This window comes from Nicotiana attenuata, chromosome 6 (assembly GCF_001879085.1).
Source record: "Nicotiana attenuata strain UT chromosome 6, NIATTr2, whole genome shotgun sequence".
Lineage (NCBI taxonomy): Eukaryota > Viridiplantae > Streptophyta > Magnoliopsida > Solanales > Solanaceae > Nicotiana > Nicotiana attenuata.
Window position 1 is genome coordinate 62,857,995 of NC_031994.1, and position 21,692 is coordinate 62,879,686.

Genomic DNA, 21,692 nt, shown 5'->3' on the forward strand with positions numbered 1-21,692 from the left:
AGAAAACGTGAGACGATCCAAAATCCCACCAAGTCGTGATGACACCTAACACAACCAGCTAGGTAAGCCAACCAAGATATAACACAGTTTGATTGAAGGTCATCAAGTAAATAATTTTATAAATATGCAAAAATCAAAACAACTATCCCCAAGAACTGGCGGTACAGTCATGAGCCACTAAGACTTAGATTTACAACGCTAGTACGAAGAAAATACATTTGTTTAAGTATACATAAACAGGAGTACAAGTCCTAACTACCATGAACAAAATGGTAGCTTGCAACTGGAACATTGTTACATCTTCAAAGCTATACTCCGTCTTCCACAACAGCTCAACTCCAAAATCTGCACGCAAGGTGCAGAAGTGTAGTATGAGTACAACCAAGCCCATGCACTCAGCAAATATCAAGACTAACCTCAACGATGTAGTGGTGAGGTTTAGTCAAAAGATACTCAATTTATATAACCTGTGCAGCTCATAAGCATATATAATAATAGAGATATAACCAAGAAACAACCAAGGAAACAACGAATATCAATAATAAAATGCACAATCGAAGAAGAATATAATAAGCATGCTTTTCCAATTAATCGGGTCAAAGCAAATACAATTGCACCAATTTTGCATACAAAAGAGACATGCACCAAGTAGTATTTACTCTAATACTTCAACATGAATATAAAATGTCTATACATGACAAAGATCCAATCCCATATCAATTTCCAAATAACATTTATGTGAAAACCTTTACATGAGTCCAACATGTCAATGTATGATGAAAACTCTTCCTTTACATCAATCCGACACCCTCCAATTGTCCATCAACTCACTAACAAGTCCCATGCATATGTAAAATGCATCAACTAGCATGTGTAGAAGATATGCATGAAAAATGCGCATAAAGAATTCACTTGGATGGTCAAAGCTTCTACCTTTATGCTCAATAACTCATCACATCGGATCCCTCATCACAATTAATCAGAAACTCGTCGGTTTCTCACAACCTGCGTGTACGCTATTAAGAGAGAAACATGAGAAGGCAATCCTATGGGAATGGATCCATATCTACACGCTGAACGGATCGTGACTAGCACGTCCAATGCCGACAAAGACCTCATGCCAGAACAATCTCATATCACAATCATCGCACGACAGAAACCTCATGCCATATCCATATCATAATAACCGCACGGCAAAAACCTCATGCCATAATCATCTCAACTGCGCGTACAACTCACGTGCCATAACCTCAGTACATACTAGGGAACCATATGCAGCGATGTATGCATATGAATAAGAGATGATTTTTATGCATGATATAAGCATGTATGTGACGTATGACTGCAACTCCAAATGTAATCTATCCTCCAAATGATCATTATGTCCAATTAAGCATCAAAAGCCTAAACATGATTTCTAACATGAATAAGAAGACTCAAGTAGTCGTACAACATTTTAAGGCATATCACAAGAATAACAAGTGTAGATGTGTGCTCACATTATAACTTGTGACTACGGCCAAATCAACTATAACAACATACCTCAAGAATAGCCCATCAGGCTCTAATAAGGTGTCATAAGTTAACACATGATCTCTAGCATGAATAATTGTACCACGTAATCATAAGAATCAATAGAGCATGAGTCAAGAATGACACACATTCAGTCAAAGCATAAGGAAGTCTAGAATCCACCCTAAACATGGTATAACCTCGGTATCCGCATATATGCCCGTCACCTCGCATATACGTTACCCCTGAAACACATAGCACGTAGCAAGTAATTCCATTTTTAGAAAAACATTCCCTCAAGTCGAGGTTAAGCAAGATATTTACCTTATCTGGGCTAGTCTTCAACCCCAAATCATGATTTTTCCTTGTTCTTAACCTCCAATAGTCCAAACCTAGACAAATATCATTCACGGGAGTCAAACAATGATAAAGTAAGCAATCCAATCAATAAAGCCTCGATATTTGAAAAAATCCCAAAAAGTCAAAAAGTCAACCCCGGCCCACATGGTCAAGACTTGCAATCAAAACCAAATCTCGATGACGCATAATCTCACGAGTCCAAATATGTGATTAGATTCCAAATCCGAGTCCAAAACCCTAAAATACATTCTCTTAAATTGTAGACAAAAATTTCACTTTGAACTTCAGGTTTTAAGTGTAAAAATCCATGGAGAATCAAGATATATGATCAAAATCAAGTAGAAATCACTTAACCTCAAGATATGAGTGAAATCTTTTAGATAGTTATGTAATTAATATGTAATTAGTTCTAGTGCCACATGGAATAAGAGTAGGATATGTATTGTATATAGTTTATAAATAGGGCTCATTGTATTATAATCAAGAGATCAATAATATATTTTTTCCCGTGCTTTCTCACTTGGTATCAAAGCTACCGTGAGAAATTTATTGCTGTCATAAATTCCAGCGACTTCGGGAAGAGAAATCAGTCAACCGAAAGCCCTTTTTTCCGGCAAAGACAAGTTTGTCCGTAAGAAAAATATTATTGGTCAATGTTACGCAAAAACTAAGACCACCGCGAAGTAGATCAGTCTCCGGCGACCAACCCTTAAAATAATCTCTGGCAGAAAACCATCCATGCGCCCTTACGCGCAGCCGGAAGAATTTTTTCCGGCGAGGTTCCAATGTCACGCGCCGGCGCGTGAGGCTGTTTTCGACCAGATTTTGGCAAAATTCTTTTGGACAGTGTGTTGCCCCTGCAATTCCGAGCCTGCCCATCATATTTTCTTTTTATTTCATTCACTTTTAATTTTTTCGGCAGCTACAATAGTTTTTTCCGGCAGAAACAATGTTTTTCCGGCAGCAACAATGTTTTCTTCCCTGTTTCAGCGAGATACAATTGATTATTTTTATTTTGTTTCTTGGCCTCTCTCCTATCCAACGATGTCTTTGTGATTTGATATATTTGGTTTTAAAAATACAGGTTTTGGAAATTCGAGTTTCATGATTACTTCAAAGCCCTTAATGGGAAGTTTGAACTATTTAGCTTGGCCTTCCTCCATTGAATTGTGGTGCAAGGGTCAAGGTGTTCAAGATCACTTAACCAAAAAGGCTAGTGAGGGAGATGAAAAGGCCAAAACGCTTTGGAAAAAGATCGATGCTCAATTATGTAGCATTTTGTGGCGATTTATTGATCCCAAGCGGATGCCTTTGTTTCTTCCATTCCAGACTTGTCATTTAGTTTGGGAAAAAGCTTGCACTTTATGCACTGACATATCTTGTTTCTATGATGTGATATTGCGAATATGTCTACTTACTTAGGACAAGTACATGCAGTCATGGAAGAATTTGAGAAGATGCTAGTTTTTGCTAGTATTGAAAAGCAACAAGAGCAACGACAGAAGATATTTCTAGTTCTTACACTCGGGACTTCCTGATGACCCTGATTCAGTACGTGACCAGATTTTAGCTTGTCCTACTGTCCCTACATTTGATGAATTAATATCTCTTTTACTTCACCTGGCTGCAACACCCAGCTACCCAGTGATCTCATTACAAACATTTGACTCCTCTTTTCTCGCATCCCAGACAGTGAAAAATCGGGCATCTCAAACTATAGAGAATAGACGAGGAGGAGGTCGTTTAGGAAGATCTCGACCCAAGTGTTCTTATTGTAATAAAATTGAACACGCTCGTGAATTGTGCTATTCTTTACATGGTCGACCACCCAAAAATGCATATGTTGCTCAGACCGAGACTATAGGTAACCGGGGATTTTCTTTATCTGATAGGGAATACAATGAGTTCCTTCAGTATCGAGCAAGTAAGCAGACATTTCGACAAGTAACCTTGATTGCTCAGACCGATTCTTCTGTTGCTGGTAATTCTTTTGCTTGTGTTTTCTAGTCTATTACTCTTGGACCGTGGGTCATTGACTCAGGCGCTTCTGATCATATCTCTGGTAATAAATCACTTTTTGTCGAATGTTGTGCATTCACAGTCTCTTCCCACGGTTACTTTAGCCAATGGGTTCCAAACTAAAGCAAAAGGAGTTGGACAACCTAATCCCTTATATTCTGTCACTCTAGAGTCTATTCTTTATGTCATTAGCTGTCTTTTTAGTTTTGCATCTGTTAGTCGTTTGACTCGTGCCTTCCATTGTGGTATATATTGATAATTCTTTATTATGCAGGACCACAGTACGGGACATACGATTGGCATAGAGCGTGAATCACAAGGCCTTTACCACCTAACTCACTACATCTCTCCAACGCATGTCCAGTTACAGATGCTCCAGACCTAATTCACAGACATTTAGGACATTCGAGTTTATCCAAGCTTCAGAAGATGGTGCCTAGTTTGTCTAGTTTGTCTACATTAGATTGTGAGTTGTGTCAGCTTGGAAAACATACCCGAATGACCTTTCCGTGTAGTGTTGAGAGTCATGCAGAGTCTGTTTTCTTTTTAGTTCATTATGATATATGGGGTCCTAGTAGAGTCAGTTGAACCATGGGATTTCGTTATTTTGTTAGTTTATTCAAGATGTACTTGGCTTTTCTTAATGAAAGATCATTCTGAGTTGTTTTCTATATTCCCGAGTTTTTGGGCGGAAATAAAAAATCAATTTGGTATTTCTATTCGCAGTTTTCCCAGTGATAATGCCTTAGAATATTTATCCTCTCAGTTTCAGCTGTTTATGACGTCTCAAGGTATTATTCATCAGACATCTTGTCTTTATACCCCTCAGTAGAATGGGGTTGCGGAGAGAAAGAATAGGTGTCTCATTGAGACTGCTCGCACACTTCTCATTGAATCTCATGTTCCGTTGCGTTTTTGGGGCAATCACTTCTTATAGCTTGTTATTTGATTAATTGGATGCTGTCATCTCCCATTCAGAATCAGATTCCGCATTCAGTATTGTTTCCCCTATCACCCTTGTATTTTTTTCCTCCTCGTGTTTTTGGGAGCACATGTTTCATTCATAACTTAGCCCAGGGGAAAGATAATTTAGCTCATCGTGGTTTCAAATGTGTCTTCCTTTATTCTCGTGTTCAAAAGGGATATCGTTGCTACTCACCTGATCTTCGTAGGTACCTTATGTCAGCTGATGTCACATTTTTTGAGTCTAGACCTTACTTTACCTCTTCTGACCACCTTGATATATCTAAGGTCTTACCTATACCGACTTTTGAGGAGTTTGCTATAGCTCTGCCAATACCTTCAGTAACAGAAGTCTTACCCATACCAACCGTTGAAGAATCTAGTGTAGCTCTTCCTAGATCCCCTGCCACGGGAATACCATTCTTGACTTATCGCGTCGTCTGCGCCTAGCATCAGGCCCAGATGATTCACATCCTACACCTGACCCTGTTTCTACTGTTCCACCGATTGCACTTCAGAAAGGTAGATAAACCACACTTAATCCTAATCCCCATTATGTCGGTTTAAGTTATCATCGTCTATCATCACCCCATTATGCGTTTGTATCATCTTTGTCCTCTGTTTCTATCCATAAGTCTACAGGTGAAGCACTGTCTCATTTAGGATAGCGACAAGCTATGATTAACGAGATCTCTGCTTTACATACGAGTGGTACTTGGGAGCTTGTTCCTCTTCCTTCAGGTAAATCTACTATTGGTTGTCGTTGGTTGTATGCAGTCAAAGTTGGCCAGATGGCCAGGTTGATCGACGTAAGCTCATCTTGTTGCCGAAAGGTATACTCTGATATTTGGGCTCAATTACAATGATACTTTCTCTCTCGTGGCTAAAATTGCATCAGTCCGCCTTTTCCTATCCATGACTGTTGTTTGCCATTGGCTTCTCTATCAATTGGACATTAAGAATATTTTTCTTTACGGTGACCTTGAGGTTGCTCTAGGGGAGTCAAGTGGTTTTGCATGTCGGTTGCGCCAGTCACTCTATGGTCTAAAACAGTCTCCTCAAACCTGATTTTATAAGTTCAGCACAGTTATTCAGGAGTTCACCGTGACTCGTAGTGAAGCCGATCACTCTCTGTTTTATCGGCATTCTGCTTCAAATATCTGTATTTATCTGGTGGTTTATATTGGTGGTATTGTTATTACCGGCAATGATCAGGATGGTATTACTAAGTTGAAGCAACATCTCTTTCAGCACTTTCAGGCTAAGGATCTGGGTATATTAAAGTATTTTCTAGGTATTGAGGTCGCTGTATTGTAATCTCACAACGGAAGTATGCTTTAGACATTCTTGAGGAGGCAGGAATGATAGGTTGTAGACCTCTTGACACTCCTATGGTTCCAAATTCTAAACTTTTGCCAGGATAGGTGGAGCAGCTTAGCGATCCTGCAAGATATAGGCGGCTGGTTAGTAAATTAAATTACCTCATAGTGAATAGACCTGACATTTCCTTTCTTGTGAGTGTTGTGAGTCAATTTATGGGTTCTCCCTGTGATAGTCATTGCGATGCAGTTGTCCTCATTTTTTGGTATATAAAATCAACTCCGGGCGAAGGATTATTGTTTGAGGATAGAGGTGATGAGCAGATCGTTGGATCCTCAGATGTTGATTGGTAGGATCACCTTTTGATAGATGTTCTACGTTTGGATATTATGTTCTAGTAAGAGGTAATTTGATACCTTGGAAGAGCAAGAAACAGAATGCGGTTGCTCGGTCTAGTGTAGAAGCAGAATATCGAGCAATGGCTATGGCAATATGTGAGCTAATTTGGATCAAACAGTTTCTCAAGGAGTTGAGGTTTGGTGAGATCAGCCAGATAGAACTTGTGTATGATAATCAAGCTACCCTTCATATTGCATCAAATCCTGTGTTCGATGAGAGAACTTAGCACATTGAGATTGACTGTCATTTCGTTAGTGAAAAGATACTCTTAGGAGATATTGCTACAAAGTTTGTGAAGTCGAATGATAAGCTTGCAGATATTTTCACCAAGTCCCTCACTGGTCCTTGTATTAGTTACTTATGTAATAAGCTCGGTACATATGATTTGTATGCGCCGGTTTGAGGGGAAGTGTTAGATAGTTATGTAATTAATATGTAATTAGTCCTAGTCCCACATAGAATAGGAGTAGGATATGTATTTTATATAGTTATAAATAGGACTCATTGTATTATAATCAAGTGATTAATAATATATTTTTCTCCCGTGCTTTCTCACAAAATCCATCTCCAAAATTGCCTCCTCTCGTTCTCTGAAACTCAAAATAGTGAAAAATGAACAATTCTCAAAATTTTGGACATAAAATACCCTGGAACCAAATAATGCATCGAGTTCGCGATCGCATGGGCGCACCTATGTGATCACGAAGTGTCACTGGCAGACACTTATGCATTCGCAACCTTGCACACCCGATCGCAGAGAGTAACACCTCCAGTCCCAGAAGTCTACTACGCAATTGCGTAATAACGCTCGCGATTGCGAAACTTCACCAATCGACCCTACGTGATCGCGGATAGCTTCCACGCGATCGCGGTGAACAAAATTCCACCTGCCACTCTCCCTCTACGCGATCGCGACACACACCTCGCGATCGAGAAGAGCATCATTGACAATAGAAAAACCAACAACCAACTTAGCTCAAAATGATCCGAAACCACCCCGAAACTCACCCGAGCTCCTCCGGTCCCTGTCCAATCATTCTAACAAGTTCATATACCTTACTCAAACTTATCGAAAGGCTCAAAACACAAATAATAACATCAAAATCAAGAATCAATGATCAATCCAAGTTATGCAACTCTCTTAAGTTCATAGATTTCAACTTTCAAATAGAAGCGTCGAATCAATCCTGAGCCACCCGAGGCCCGAACTAAAAATTCTTACGAGTTCCAAAATCATCATAAGAACCTATAAGAACCTTCAAATCCACAATCCGGAGTCGTTTACACAAAAGTCAAACCATGGTTAACTCTTCCAACTTAAAGCTTCCAAAATAAGAATTTATTTTCCAAAACATTCCCGAACCTCTCGAAAATCAAAATCTACCTTATAATCAAGTCATAAAACATCAAATGAGCTTACTCGCGGTCTCAAATGACGAAATGAAATGCTAGAATGCAAAATGACTAGTCGGGTCGTTACAGATCATTGTGTTGTAAAGTGATGCTTTCCTTTTTGTGTGATAAAAGAAAAGTTCTTTTTGGCCCTGTCGAATTAGTTGAGGTGCGTGCAAGCTGGTTTGGATACCATGGTTATAAAAAAAAAGAGAAGTTTTTTTTGGGTCATAAATAGACATTCCTCTCATTGCATTGGATGAAGACGGAAATTAAATGGAGTGATCAATATGTTACTTTTGATGCTCAAGTACCTCTAAGGTCTAATTTTGTGGTTTAGAGCAATTTTCCTTTCTCCTTTTCCTTTCTAGGGTCCTCTAGCCATGAACTTCTGGTTTATAAGCACTGGAATTGTGTGCCAAGGTTTTGTTGGAGCCGGATATTAGTTACCCAAAATTTTAAGTTTCCTATATGCTGCCCAGATACAAACCACGATAATGTTTCAAGAGATTACTTGCAAGAGCTCTTTGGTAATTTTCCATTCAGTACAGCAGGGGTGGATGAAGTGCAAGATGATCAGAGTCTTGGAGAATATCAGATATATGACCAATACATCGATGGCTCTTATTCCGAAGATGAAGACTACTAAGTTGTCTTGTGAGTTTTCTTATCTCTCTTTTACGAATCATATCCTTTCCTATTTTGGTGGATCTAACAGTTTTCCATCACTATAAACCATAACCTTCTCCTCGCCAAATTGTTGTGGGTGTTGAATTTCACAAGTATTTTTTTCCATGCAAGTAATTTAGTTTTCTTTTGGACTTGAATATAATACTTTTCCTTTTTGCCTTTGATCAATCCCAGTGAAGAGTGTACTAAGCATAGTACTAATTCCATCCTGTTGTTTTTGAATCACTTCTATGGCTACTGTAGGCTAATTAGTATTTAGTGGTCGACTGAAGAACCAATGCTGCAAAAAAGGGTTTGGAATAAAGTATATTACCTGTGCTCAAGTCCAGTAAGGAAAAATCTCTCAATGTGCACAGCTGCTGCTATGCATTATTATATAAGACGGATGTTTGGGAAGGCTAGAGATTTCTGTACCATATTCATTAGGAAGTTATAAATAAAAGCTTATAGCATTGCCTTTTGTTTGTTTTTTCCCCTTTTAGTTTTACGTTTCCGTCATAGCTGACTGATTAAGCTGACCGAATGCTGCAGACATGAAGAAAAACCATGGTTTATCATACTGCCTTTACATGATGCTCTAATCCCACTTCGGTATTATTTGGAATATAGTTTGGTGGCTGGGCCGAGGGTCCCACCCAGGGGCGGCTCAACTAATTTTGTGGCCTAAAGCCAAAATATATTAAAAGACCCTTAAATTTTCATAATATTTATATGATAATTGTGAGAAAACACGGGAGAAAATATATTATTGACTATGATACAATGAGCCCTATATATACAATACATGTCCTACTCTTAATACATATGGGATTAGGGTTATTTACTACTATTTAGACAATGAAACTAACACTCCCCCTCAAGCTGATGCATATAAATCATATGTACCGAGCTTGTTACATATATAACTAATACGAGGACCAGTGAGGGACTTGGTGAAAATATCTGCAAGCTGATCATTCGACTTCACAAATTTTGTAGCAATATCTTCCGAGAGTATCTTTTCTCTAACAAAGTGACAGTCAATCTCGACGTGTTTAGTTCTCTCATGGAACACTGGATTTGACGCAATATGAAGAGCAGCTTGATTATCACACACAAGTCCCATTTGACTAATCTCACCAAATTTCAACTCCTTGAGCAACTGTTTGATCCAAATTAGCTCACATGTGGCCATAGTCATCGCTCGATATTCTGCTTCTGCACTAGACCGAGCAACCACATTCTGTTTCTTGCTCTTCCAGGACACCAAATTTCCTCCTACTAAGACACAATATCCAGACGTAGAATGTCTATCAGAAGGTGATCCTGCCCAATCAGCATCTGAGTATCCAACGATCTGCTCATGGCCTCGATCTTCAAACAATAAACCTTTGCCTGGAGCTGATTTTATATACCGAAGAATGCGAACAACTGCATCCCAATGACTATCACACGGAGAATCCATAAACTGACTCACAACACTCACAGAAAAGGAAATGTCAGGTCTTGTCACTGTAAGGTAATTTAATTTACCAACCAACCGTCTATATCTTGCAGGATCGCTAAGAGGCTCCCCCTGTCCTGGCAGAAGTTTAGAATTCGGATCCATCGGAGTGTCAACAGGTCTACAACCTGTCATTCCTATCTCCTCAAGAATATCTACGGCATACTTTCGTTGTGAGATCACAATACCTGAGCTAGACTGAGCGACCTCAATACCCAGAAAATACTTTAGTTTGCCCAGATCCTTAGTCTGAAAGTGTTGAAAGAGATGTTGCTTCAATTTAGTAATACCATCCTGGTCATTGCCGGTAATAACAATGTCGTCAACATAGACCACCAGATAAATACAGAGACTCGAGGCAGAATGCCGATAGAATACACAGTGATCAGCTTCACTCTGAATCATGCCAAATTCTCGAATAACTGTGCTGAACTTACCAAACCAGGCTCGAGGAGACTGCTTTAGACCATAAAGTGACCGACGCAAGCGACATACAAGGCCACGAGACTCCCCCTGAGCAACAAACCCAGGTGGTTGCTCCATATAAACTTCATCCTCAAGGTCACCGTGTAAAAAAAGCATTCTTAATGTCCAGCTGATAGAGGGGCCAATGGCGAACAACAGCCATGGATAGAAAAAGGCGGACTGATGCTATCTTAGCCACGGGAGAGAAGGTATCACTGTAATCGAGCCCAAATATCTGAGTATATCCCTTGGCAACAAGACGAGCCTTAAGACGATTAACCTTACCATCCGGACCAACCTTGACTGCATACACCCAACGACAACCAACAGTAGATTTACCCGAAGGAAGAGGGACGAGCTCCCAAGTACCACTCATATATAAAGCAGACATCTCGTCAATCATAGCCTGTCGCCATCCTGGATGAGACAATGCTTCACCTGTTGACTTAGGGATGGAAACAGAGGACCAAGAAGATAGAAAAGCATAATAGGGTGATGACAAACGATGATAACTCAAACCGACATAATGGGGATTAGGATTAAGGGTGGTCTGTATACCTTTCCGAAGTGCAATCGGTGTACTAGGAAGAGACAAGTCCGCAGTAGGAGCAGGGTCAGGTGCGGGACGTGAATCAGCTGGGCCTGATGCTGGGTCCGGAAGACGATGATATGTCAAAAGTGGTGTTCCTGTGGCAGGGAGTCTAGGAGGAGCCACACTAGACTCCCTAACGATTGGAATGGGTAAGACTTCTGTAGCGGAAGGTGAAGGAGGAGCTATAGTAGACTCGGGTAAGACTTCTGTGGCGGAAGGTGAAGGAGGAGCTACAGTAGACTCCTTAAAGGTCGGTATAGGTAAGACCTCAGATATAGCAAGGTGGTCAGAATGGTCAGAAGAAGTAAAGAAAGGTTTAGACTCAAAAAATGTGACGTCAGAGGACATAAAGTACCTACGAAGATCAGGTGAGTAACAACGATATCCCTCCTGAACACGAGAATAACCAAGGAAGACACACTTGAGAGCACGAGGAGCTAACTTATCTTTCCCAGGGGCTAAGTTATGAACGAAACAAGTGCTCCCAAAAACACGAGGGGGAACAGAGTATAAGGGTGATTGGGGAAACAATACTGCATGCGGTATCTGATTCTGGATGGGAGAGGAAGGCATCCGATTAACTAAATAACAAGCTGTGAGACTGCATCGCCCCAAAAACGCAACGGAACATGAGATTCAATGAGAAGTGTGCGAGCAGTCTCAATGATGTGCCTATTCTTTCTCTCTGCAACCCCATTTTGCTGAGGGGTATAAGGACAAGAGGTCTGATGAATAATTCCTTGAGAAGTCATAAACTGCTGAAATTGAGAGGATAAATATTCTAAGGCATTATCACTGCGAAAAGTGCGAATAGAAACACCAAATTGATTTTTAATTTCAGCACAAAAATTCTGGAATATAGAAAACAACTCAGAACGATCTTTCATTAAGATAATCCAAGTACATCTTGAATGATCATCAATGAAACTAACAAAATAACGAAATCCCAAGGTTGAACTGACTCTACTAGGACCCCATATATCGGAATGAACTAAAGAAAAAGCAGACTCTGCATGACTCTCAATACTACGAGGAAAGGAGGCTCGGGTATGTTTCCCGAGCTGACATGACTCACACTCTAATGTAGATAAACTAGACAAACTAGGCACCATCTTCTGAAGCTTGGATAAGCTTGGATGTCCTAAACGTCTGTGAATTAGGTCCGGAGGATCTGTAACTAGACATGCCTTGGAGGAATTGAGTGAGTTAAGGTAGTAAAGGCCTTCTGATTCAAGTCCTGTTCCAATCGTCTGCCCCGTACTGCGGTCCTGCATAATAAAGGAATCATCAATAAAATATATACCACAATGGAGGGCACGAGTCAAACGACTAACAGATGCAAGATTAAAAGGACAGCCAGGGACATAGAGAACGAAATCTAGAGTGACAGAGGGTAGGGGATTCGCTTGTCCAACTCCTTTTGCTTTGGTTTGAGACCCATTGGCTAAAGTAACAGTGGGAAGAGACTGTGAATACGCAATATTTGACAAAAGTGATTTATTACCAGAGATATGATCAGAAGCGGCTGAGTCCACAACCCATTGTCCAAGAGTACTAGACTGGGATACACAAGCAAAAGAATTACCAGCAACAGAAGTATCAGTCTGAGCAACAGAGGCTACTTGTGGAGATGTCTGCTTACTTGCTCGATACTGAAGGAACTCATTATACTCCCCTTCTGATAAAGAAAATCCCTGGTTACCTGTAGTCTCAGTTTGAGCAACATAAGCATTTTTGGGTGGGCGACCATGTAAAGAATAGCACACGTCACGAGTGTGTCCAAGTTTATGACAATAAGAGCACTTGGGTCTAGATCTTCCAAAACGACCTCCTCCTCGTCTATTCTCCATAGTATGAGATGCCCGATTGTCCACTGACTGGGATACGAGGACAGATGAGTCAAGTGTCTGTGATGAACTCACTGGGTGACTTGGTGCTGCAGCAAGGCGAAGTAATCGAGAGATAATTCATCAACTGTGGGGACGAGTCGGACTAGCCAAAATCTGGTCACGTACTGAATCAAGGTCATTAGGGAGTCCAGCGAGTGTAAGAACTAGAAACATCTTCTGTCGTTGCTCTTGTTGCTTTTCAATACTAGCAGAAACTGACATCATCGTCTCAAATTCTTCCATGACTCCCTGTACTTGTCCCAAGTAAGTAGACATATCCAATTCCTGTTTCTTCAAGCTTGTCATTCGCGATATTACATCATAGAAACGAGATATGTCATTAGTGTATAAATTACGAGCCTTTTCCCAAACTAAATAATATGTCTGGAATGGACGGAACAAGGGCATCAACTTGGAATCAATAGATCGCCACAGGATACTACATAACTGAGCATCGACCTTCTCCCACTGTGTTTTGGCCTTTTCATCACCTTCGCTAGCNATGCTGGGGGCGGACGACGATGATAAGTCAGGAGTGGTGGAGCTGTAGAAGGTTGAACTGGACTAGGTGGTGGCACTGGAGCTATAGTTGGTGGAACTGGACTAGGTGGTGGCACTGGAGCTATAGGTGGTGGAGCTGTAACTGGAACTGTAGGCGGTGGAGCTATAGAGGAAGATGAATGGGTGATAGGGACTGAATCTCCAAAATAAGGAACGGGTAGCACCGCAGAAATATCTAAGTGATTAACTGGACCTGTGAAGTATGATTGGGTTTCAAAGAAGGTGACATCAGCAGACATAAGAAATCGCTGAAGGTCAGGAGAATAACATCGATATCCCTTTTGCGTTCTCGAGTAACCCAGAAATATGCACTTAAGAGCACGGGGAGCTAACTTATCTTTTCCTGGAGTAAGGTCATGAACAAAGCACGTACTCCCAAAGACACGGGGTGGAAGAGAGAACAAAGGTAAGTGGGGAAACAGGACAGAGAATGGAACTTGCTTTTGGATAGCTGAAGATGGCATACGATTAATAAGATAACAAGATATAAGAACTGCATCCCCCAAAAATGCAGCGGAACATGAGATTATATGAGTAGGGTACGAGCAGTTTCAATAAGATGTCTATTCTTTCTTTCAGCTACCCCATTTTGTTGGGATGTGTACGGACAAGATGTTTGATGAATAATCCCATGGGAGTTCATAAACTGCTGAAATGGGGAAGACAAATACTCTAGGGCATTATCACTACGAAATGTGCGGATTAGAAACCCGAAATTGATTTTGAATTTTAGCATGGAAGGTCTGGAAAATAGAAAACAACTCAGATCGATTTTTCATCAAAAATATCCAAGTGCACCTGGAATAATCATCAATGAAACTGACAAAGTAGTGGAATCCTAAGGTAGAACTAACCCGACTAGGACCCCAAACATCTGAATGGACTAAAGTAAAAGGTGACTCTGCTCGATTGTCAAGACGCCGCGGGAAATGGGAGCGGGTATGCTTACCGAGCTGACACGACTCACACTCTAGAGTGGACAAGTGAGATAAGCCAGGTACCATTTTCTGAAGTTTTGACAAACTGGGATGTCCTAAACGTTTATGTAATAAATCTGGTGAATCAGTAACGGGAGAAGTTATTGGAGGAAGACAAGATGCGAGTCCATGTGATTTTGCAAGGATGAGGTAATAAAGTCCATCTGATTCACGTCCGGTACCAATGATCCGCCCTGTACTGCGTTCCTGTATAAAAACAAGGTCATCAAGAAATAAAACAGCAGATTTAAGTGATTTGGCTAAGCGACTAACGGCTATGAGATTAAAAGGACTACCAGGAACATAAAGAACTGAGTCTAAAGGTAAGGAAGGAAGTGGACTTGCTTGACCTATTGCAGTTGCCATGGCTTGAGACCCATTGGCCATTGTGACTGTTGGAGGAGATTGAGAATATGAGATACTAGTAAAAAGAGATTTGTTACCAGAAATATGATCAGATGCACCTGAATCAATGACCCAAGACTCAGAAGGTGAAGATTGGGAGACACCAGTCATGCTACTATTTGTTGGAACAACGGAGATTAATCCTGAAGATGTCTGTTTACGTGCTTTGTACTGAAGGAACTCAATATAATCCGGTAAAGAAACCATCTGGATTGGATTCATTGCATTTAATCCAACGGATTGTGAGTTAAAGCCTTCAGGTACGAATTCCATTATAATATCGTGTCGGAAAAAGCAGAAAATTGCTGGGATCACTGTTCACGCCGGAAAAATCACTGTAGCTCGCCGGAAAAACTCAAAGTGGTCGGAATTTGATTTGAACTAGATGGGTAGGCTCGGAATTGTGAGGAGAGCAAGTTGTCTTGAAGGAATTTCGCGAAAAAGTGGCCGGAAACAGTGTCACGCGCCGACGCGTGGGCGTCGGAGCTTCGCCGGAAAATTTCTTCCGCGGCGCGTGGCGGCGCGTGGGGGGTTTTCTGACGGAGAAATTTTTATGGGTTGGTCGCCAGAGGCCGATCTACTTCGTGGTGGTGTTGGTTTTTGCACAACACTGACGAAAAGTGGTTTTTTTTGTTACGGACAACCTCTTAAGTCGCCGGAAAATTGCACGGCAACGAGGTCTTTCTTCCCGGAGGCCGCTGGAATGATGCACAACGATAATTTCTCACTGACGCTCTGATACCATATGAGAAAGCACGGGAGAAAATATATTATTGACTATGATACAGTGAGCCCTATATATACAATACATGTCCTACTCCTAATAATATGGGATTAGGGTTATTTACTGCTATTAGACAATGAAACTAACAATAATAAGACACAAAAGAAACCCACATGACTTTCTGTGATACGAGCCCAACACGTGATGATGTTAGGCTCACATCACGGTTTCGAACTCTCTGGTGGACAAAAGTATGATATTTAGAAATAGGTAGAGGATTCAACTCATTATCCATTGAGTACGAATCTTGCGCTACTGTCCTCGAGAATTTCTTTATTAAAACAGATGAGACATAAAAGAACTTGCATTCTGATGTATGAATAAATAAAATATGACAAAAAGAACTAGCTAATTTAGAGAATCCGAGTTGAAATTAGAGAGTAAAATCATCAAAAACATGAAGAGAAGAAAGAGTATACAAAGAGGAAGAAGAATTAGAATTGATGAGAAGGTAAATATACTAATTTTTTAATGCGAGAAAAAATTTATCGTTATTTACTCACTCAATAGCAACCTCAATCAAAATTTTGAAAATGTAAAAATTTGAATTTTTTTATTAATAATATTTGTATAAATTTTGTATTATATGTAATACTAATATAGTATTTTGTAATTTTGGGGCCCTTACTATTTGGGGGGCTTAAGGCAAGGGCTTTATCTGCCTTACCTTAGACCCGCCCTTGATCCCACCTGGGGTCCACAAATTTAAGAGTTCCAAGATGTAGAAATAAGTTGGTAAAAGAAGAATTCCCTTTGGTTCAAGTAGTGAAGAAAATAGTACTTTCATTGTCCCATTTTATGTGGCACACTTTTTTTTTTTATGAAGTAAATTAGGTTCATTAAAGGGCATCAAGAAGATGCAAAAAGTACAAAAGAGATAGAATAATTAGCTCCATTTACAAAAGCCTATGCTACTATCAAGGAGCTAGTGAAATCCACAAAAGTATCAGCACTATTAACAGGGGTGAGATAGTTCCAGCTAAATAACTTACTAAACACGCAGCCTTGAGGGAGTAGAGTGGAGTTGAAATGCCATCAAAACATCTTCGGTCCTTTCTTTCCAAATACACCAAAAAATTGCAGCTGGCACCATTTTCCAGATTTTTCTGATGGATTTGTCAACTCTCCAAAAATACCAACTTTCAAAAGCTTGCTTTGTTGATTGTGGCATAACCCATTTCAGACCAAAGGTAGTGTAGAAGAAGTTCCAAATTTCTTTTGCAACTGAGCAGTGGAGAAATAGGTGGTTTACACTTTCCATGTAGCATCTATTAACTAGTGTGATGTTCTGCTTGATTAAGTTGTCTTGAGTGAGACAGGCCCCATTTAGAGACAACCATGTGAAGCAAGTCACCTTGGTAAGCACTTTAGTTCTCCAAATGTGTTTCCATGGCTACTTATCTATCATTGGATTCTGGTCACAAAGGTGAATGTATCCTTCTTTGAATGTACTTGCCTCTCTTAGAATTTCCCCAAATATGTTTGTCAGGCTGTTGATCATCGGTGTTATGACCTTCTAGGGAGCTTAACATTGTGAGTAGGCTGTTGACCTCCCAATCCTGCAATTTTCTTCTGAAAAGTGGGCACCAAGTGCCATTGTCTCTATTTTGATCAACAGTGGAGTCTATGTTCAAAGCAATCTGATACATACTGGGAAACATGTCTTTGAAAGGTGTATTTCCGAGCCATCTATCCTTTCAAAACTTAATGCGAGTTCTATTCCCAACTTTGAAAGTTACATTTTAGAAAAATTCATCCCAGTGGTTGCTGATGTTCTTCCAAAGACCAACTCCATAAGGAGTGTTTGCTTTCTTGGAACACCAGTGGTTGTGTGCTCCATATTTAGCAACTATGATATCCTTCCATAGCCTAGATTCCTCCTGTCCACATCTCCATAGCCATTTTAAGAGCATAGCTTGTTGTGTGCTTGTAGATCCCTGATGCCCTAATTCCTTAGGCACACTGTCCTTTTTATCTGTCCAATTAAACTTTGCCACATAAATTGGGAGGGACAGAGTAGCTCTTTTTAACATAAAGTAATGATCAATCAGCGACTTGGAGAGGCATTTTTTTATTAAGACAATTTCAGGTTGAAAACTAACTAGCATGTTATCTAATAGACTAATTATTTCCTATATATAAGTGAGAGTTGGAAGCTCGAGCAACGATGTTATTTGGATTTGGTAGTTTGTCCACTTTAAACCATTGGTAATTCTGTTCTGTTTTGTGGGTTGCTGCACAGCCATTCGTAAGGATTTGGTAGTTTGTCCACTTTAAGCCATTCGTAATTCGATATTCATCAAAATTCCACTCATGTCCCTTCATTAAATTGGTATCGACAACTTGTCCCTTACTCCCTCTCCGTCTACAGTGGTGTGTCAGGAGTAAAATGGTCGGTTGAGAAACTGGTAACTGGTTATCACGAGGACGGTGCATAATTACTTTTGGTTTGCTTCACATTCCACACCCAGTGTTCTGTTTCTCTGACTGCATAATTATTGCTTATATAAATCAAGAGTGAGATTTATTTGCTGTATTATGTAAAAGGTAGAAGCTTCAACAAAATTTGTCTAATATTTTTCTAATACCAAGTTTTTTTTTTCTTTTCTTTTTTGGGAAAAAGGTTTACTTTTGAGCAAAGAGTAAGACCTCTCGAAAGTTATAATTAATTTAAATGAGCACATAGAGGTTAGGAAAATTGTCATTCTATTAAGTGGCTGGCTAAGCTATCAATCAAGGACCTAAAACTGTATTGCGTCCATCTCTTTTTCAAGCCCCCCAAAAAAATATTGATGTCACTTTGACGCCTAAGGCCATTACATACTTAAAACATACTCTCCTACCATAAAGCCACTTGACTTTAAGGAGAGGAGCTCCAGCCTCTACTTCCACTGCCGCCAGTGCAGAAGGATGCCGTCGAAACGACATTTTAGAAGCTAGTATCAATAGACATTGAAGAAGGGATGGTTCCTGCTGATGATGTTAATAAGTATTGTTGACTCAATTGTCATGCACTTTTAAATGTAAATATAACTTTCTAAGTTTTAGTCTTTTAAAAATGGATTATGTTGGCTCTTCGATTGAACTGTGTATTTCTTCTACAGTTCCTCATCATGTAAAGGTTTTCCAATCTGAAAACAAAAGTCTACATATTTACTTTCTAAAACTAGAATGACAGAATGAGTATTCTTTTCTTTCTTGATTATTTGCTAGATTCATATTGTTTGGCTTCCATCGGTTAAAAATTATGCTTTATATGCTGATTAAGAGATTATACTATTTCCTGATTTTCTAAACACTGTGTTTCTTTGATAATCAAACACTTAATTATATCCCTAGTAGCTTCTTGCACTTATATCTACTTTAAAGACTGTTGTCTCATAAAAGCGCTTAAGGTCTTAAAGTTTACGCTAAGTAGGCTCATCCTTATATATCTATCACATTACCATACAGATGTAAGCAGTGCATCTGAAAACAAAAGTCAATCAATTTACTTTCTTAAACTAGAATGAGAGAATGAGTATTCTTTTCTTTCTTGATTATTTGCTAGATTCATATTATCTGTCTGGCTTGGGTTAGCAATCATTCTTATTTGATAATTAAGAGATTATACTATTTCCTGAATTTCCAAACACTAAATCAACATGTGAGCTCTAACTTCAACAATCTCGATGGTTATTTTTGTTGTGGACTCTCTTTAAAATACTTGAGAGAAGGTGAAGTGGATTTTTGACAAGCTAAAGGCTGCACATTCCTTTTGCAATCTTGTTATCACTTCTGATTATCATAGCTTTTCCTTGTTTAACCTCTGAGTAAGTATTGATTTGTAGGCACATTCATTTTTGCGCAAGTACATCATAGGGTTGGGAACATGTTAGACGGTAGAATGCCTTCTGGAGAAAAATTCATTTTGCCAGACCTTTGAGAATACAATCTTATACTAGACCTTTACTTTCCATCTAGCTACTGCTATAGTTCCATTCAATAGCCTCTCTCTTGCGCTTTTTGGACTTTCCAAATGCTCTAAAATACTTAAATACCGTTTGTAGAGCACTTTTCCACCATGTAAGAAAATAACAGAAAACTCGATATAGGGAAAAAAAGCCAGTTCTTTCCTGTTCCAAACAATGATTCCGTTAAAGATTGGAAATTGACATCCTGTTTGCTCTCTTAGCATGATATTTTTTCCCTCAATGCTATTCTTAATAGGTTAGCTGTTGTAGGGGTTAATTGCTTCCAGTGAGCATAATTCAAACAATTGCATTAGCAGCAGAAAAACATAAGAGATTGTGTTTTCTTTCTTGAGATAGTATACTGATAACAGTAATCCTGTGACTATATGAAACAATCTGGGTGAGAGCCTTGTTCTGAACTCGTCTCCGCTGAATCAAAGTCCTAGTAGGTGATTTTACAGAGAATCAAGGATATAGATGTAATTTAGCTACCTTGGTTTTCCATTTGTCTAGGAAGTAGACCTTGGTTTTGCTTCAACGAACAATATCAAAGATATCTGAGCTGATTAGAATGGCCTGGAACAGTTTGATTTGCTCTTGCATTATAATCAACTCCTTTTCTCCTTCTTCCTTTCTCCACCCTGCATTCACCTCCGCTGACTAAAACTTTGATGTTGAGCATCCATGCACGAGAAAGTGAAGTGAGGATTCCAAGCAAACATTTCTTTATCACTTACCTTTTGGCACTCGATGCTTGCTCTGACTTCCAATACAAAGAGAAAAAGGATATATAATACACTACGATAATGGTAATCTGGCATTGAGACGCATCAGTTGTGGAAAGATGATGTGACGGGTCTATCTATTGAATCTTACAGCTTCTGAGTACTGCTTGTGAACTGATATTTGGAAGATGATTACAAAGTCTACATTAAGGCATAGTGTTTATGGGCTCTCTAGATACAGTTTTTGCGTAGTGTTTGATGGAGTCCAGCTTTTTGTAACATTTCAGTACTACCTCATTGGTACTGTTTTATCAATAATATTTTGCCTTACCTATTAAAAAAAAGTCTACATGAAGGCATAGTAGGATTTCCTGAAAATTTTCATATTGGTTCCAAAGTTTGAGGAGACTTGTGATTCAGTATTGTATTTAAACTGGTTGGTTTAGTACAACCTAAGTTGTAGATTTGTCATATTAATTTGAAAATTCTTATTAGAGGACTAATCTATATCCTCCTTAATGATTTGGTGATTGGAACAATCCCATTTAGTTAGTTTCCTTCAAAAACCAGTATCATCTTTGTTCTTAACTTGAAATATGATATAACTTACAGCTTAAGTTCGTAAATAATCCGTGCACTGATTCACATTCTCTTTCTTGATTGCAGTTGTATAAAGATAAGAAGCAGAAAGCAACTGCACAGAAAATAGCTGCATTCGCACTCGCAGTTGCTAGAGGGAAGCTTTTCGGTAGCCTTCTTCAACTCTACTCTACACCAAGTTCTGCTCAAGTTTACTAGAATTGGATCATTTGTGAAGTTTTCATATTTCTGAATATTTCTAATGTATAATCTGAGTATTCCTCATTTGGTAATCTCAACAAATGTACTTCCTATTTAAATTAAAGCACGTCGGTTAGAATTTTGAAGCACCGGGAATCTTGATGATTACTAGAATTTTAACCCCACAATACGAAATTCTGACCGGAGATTATTTTTTCAAAACTTTTCTTACGGGAATCAAAATTTAAATAGTGGCACCAAATGATTTTATTGTGCCATTCTCCCAATATGCTAACCTTTCGACGTAACACTAACATCAAAAGCATGCCTTTGGGAGGGCTAAGCTAGTGCTTTATTTGGAAAGAGTGAAGTGACTCCACTTACTCTACCTTGGGTATTTTATGTACATTGTACAGAAATAAG

The 21,692-nt window shown here is 39.4% G+C and overlaps 1 protein-coding gene across 3 annotated transcripts in view; it reads left to right on the forward strand.

Annotated features, from left to right (window-relative positions):
• Positions 1 to 21,418, forward strand: part of LOC109227083 (general transcription factor 3C polypeptide 5-like) — a 44,267-nt gene extending 22,849 nt beyond the window's left edge. For all 3 annotated transcript variants that reach the window (XM_019392091.1, XM_019392088.1, XM_019392090.1), the window contains 2 exons: positions 8,448 to 8,622; positions 21,156 to 21,418. In XM_019392091.1, coding sequence (XP_019247636.1) covers positions 8,448 to 8,614 — 167 coding nt within the window. In that variant the 3' untranslated portion in view covers positions 8,615 to 8,622; positions 21,156 to 21,418. The remainder of the gene's footprint in view (positions 1 to 8,447; positions 8,623 to 21,155) is intronic.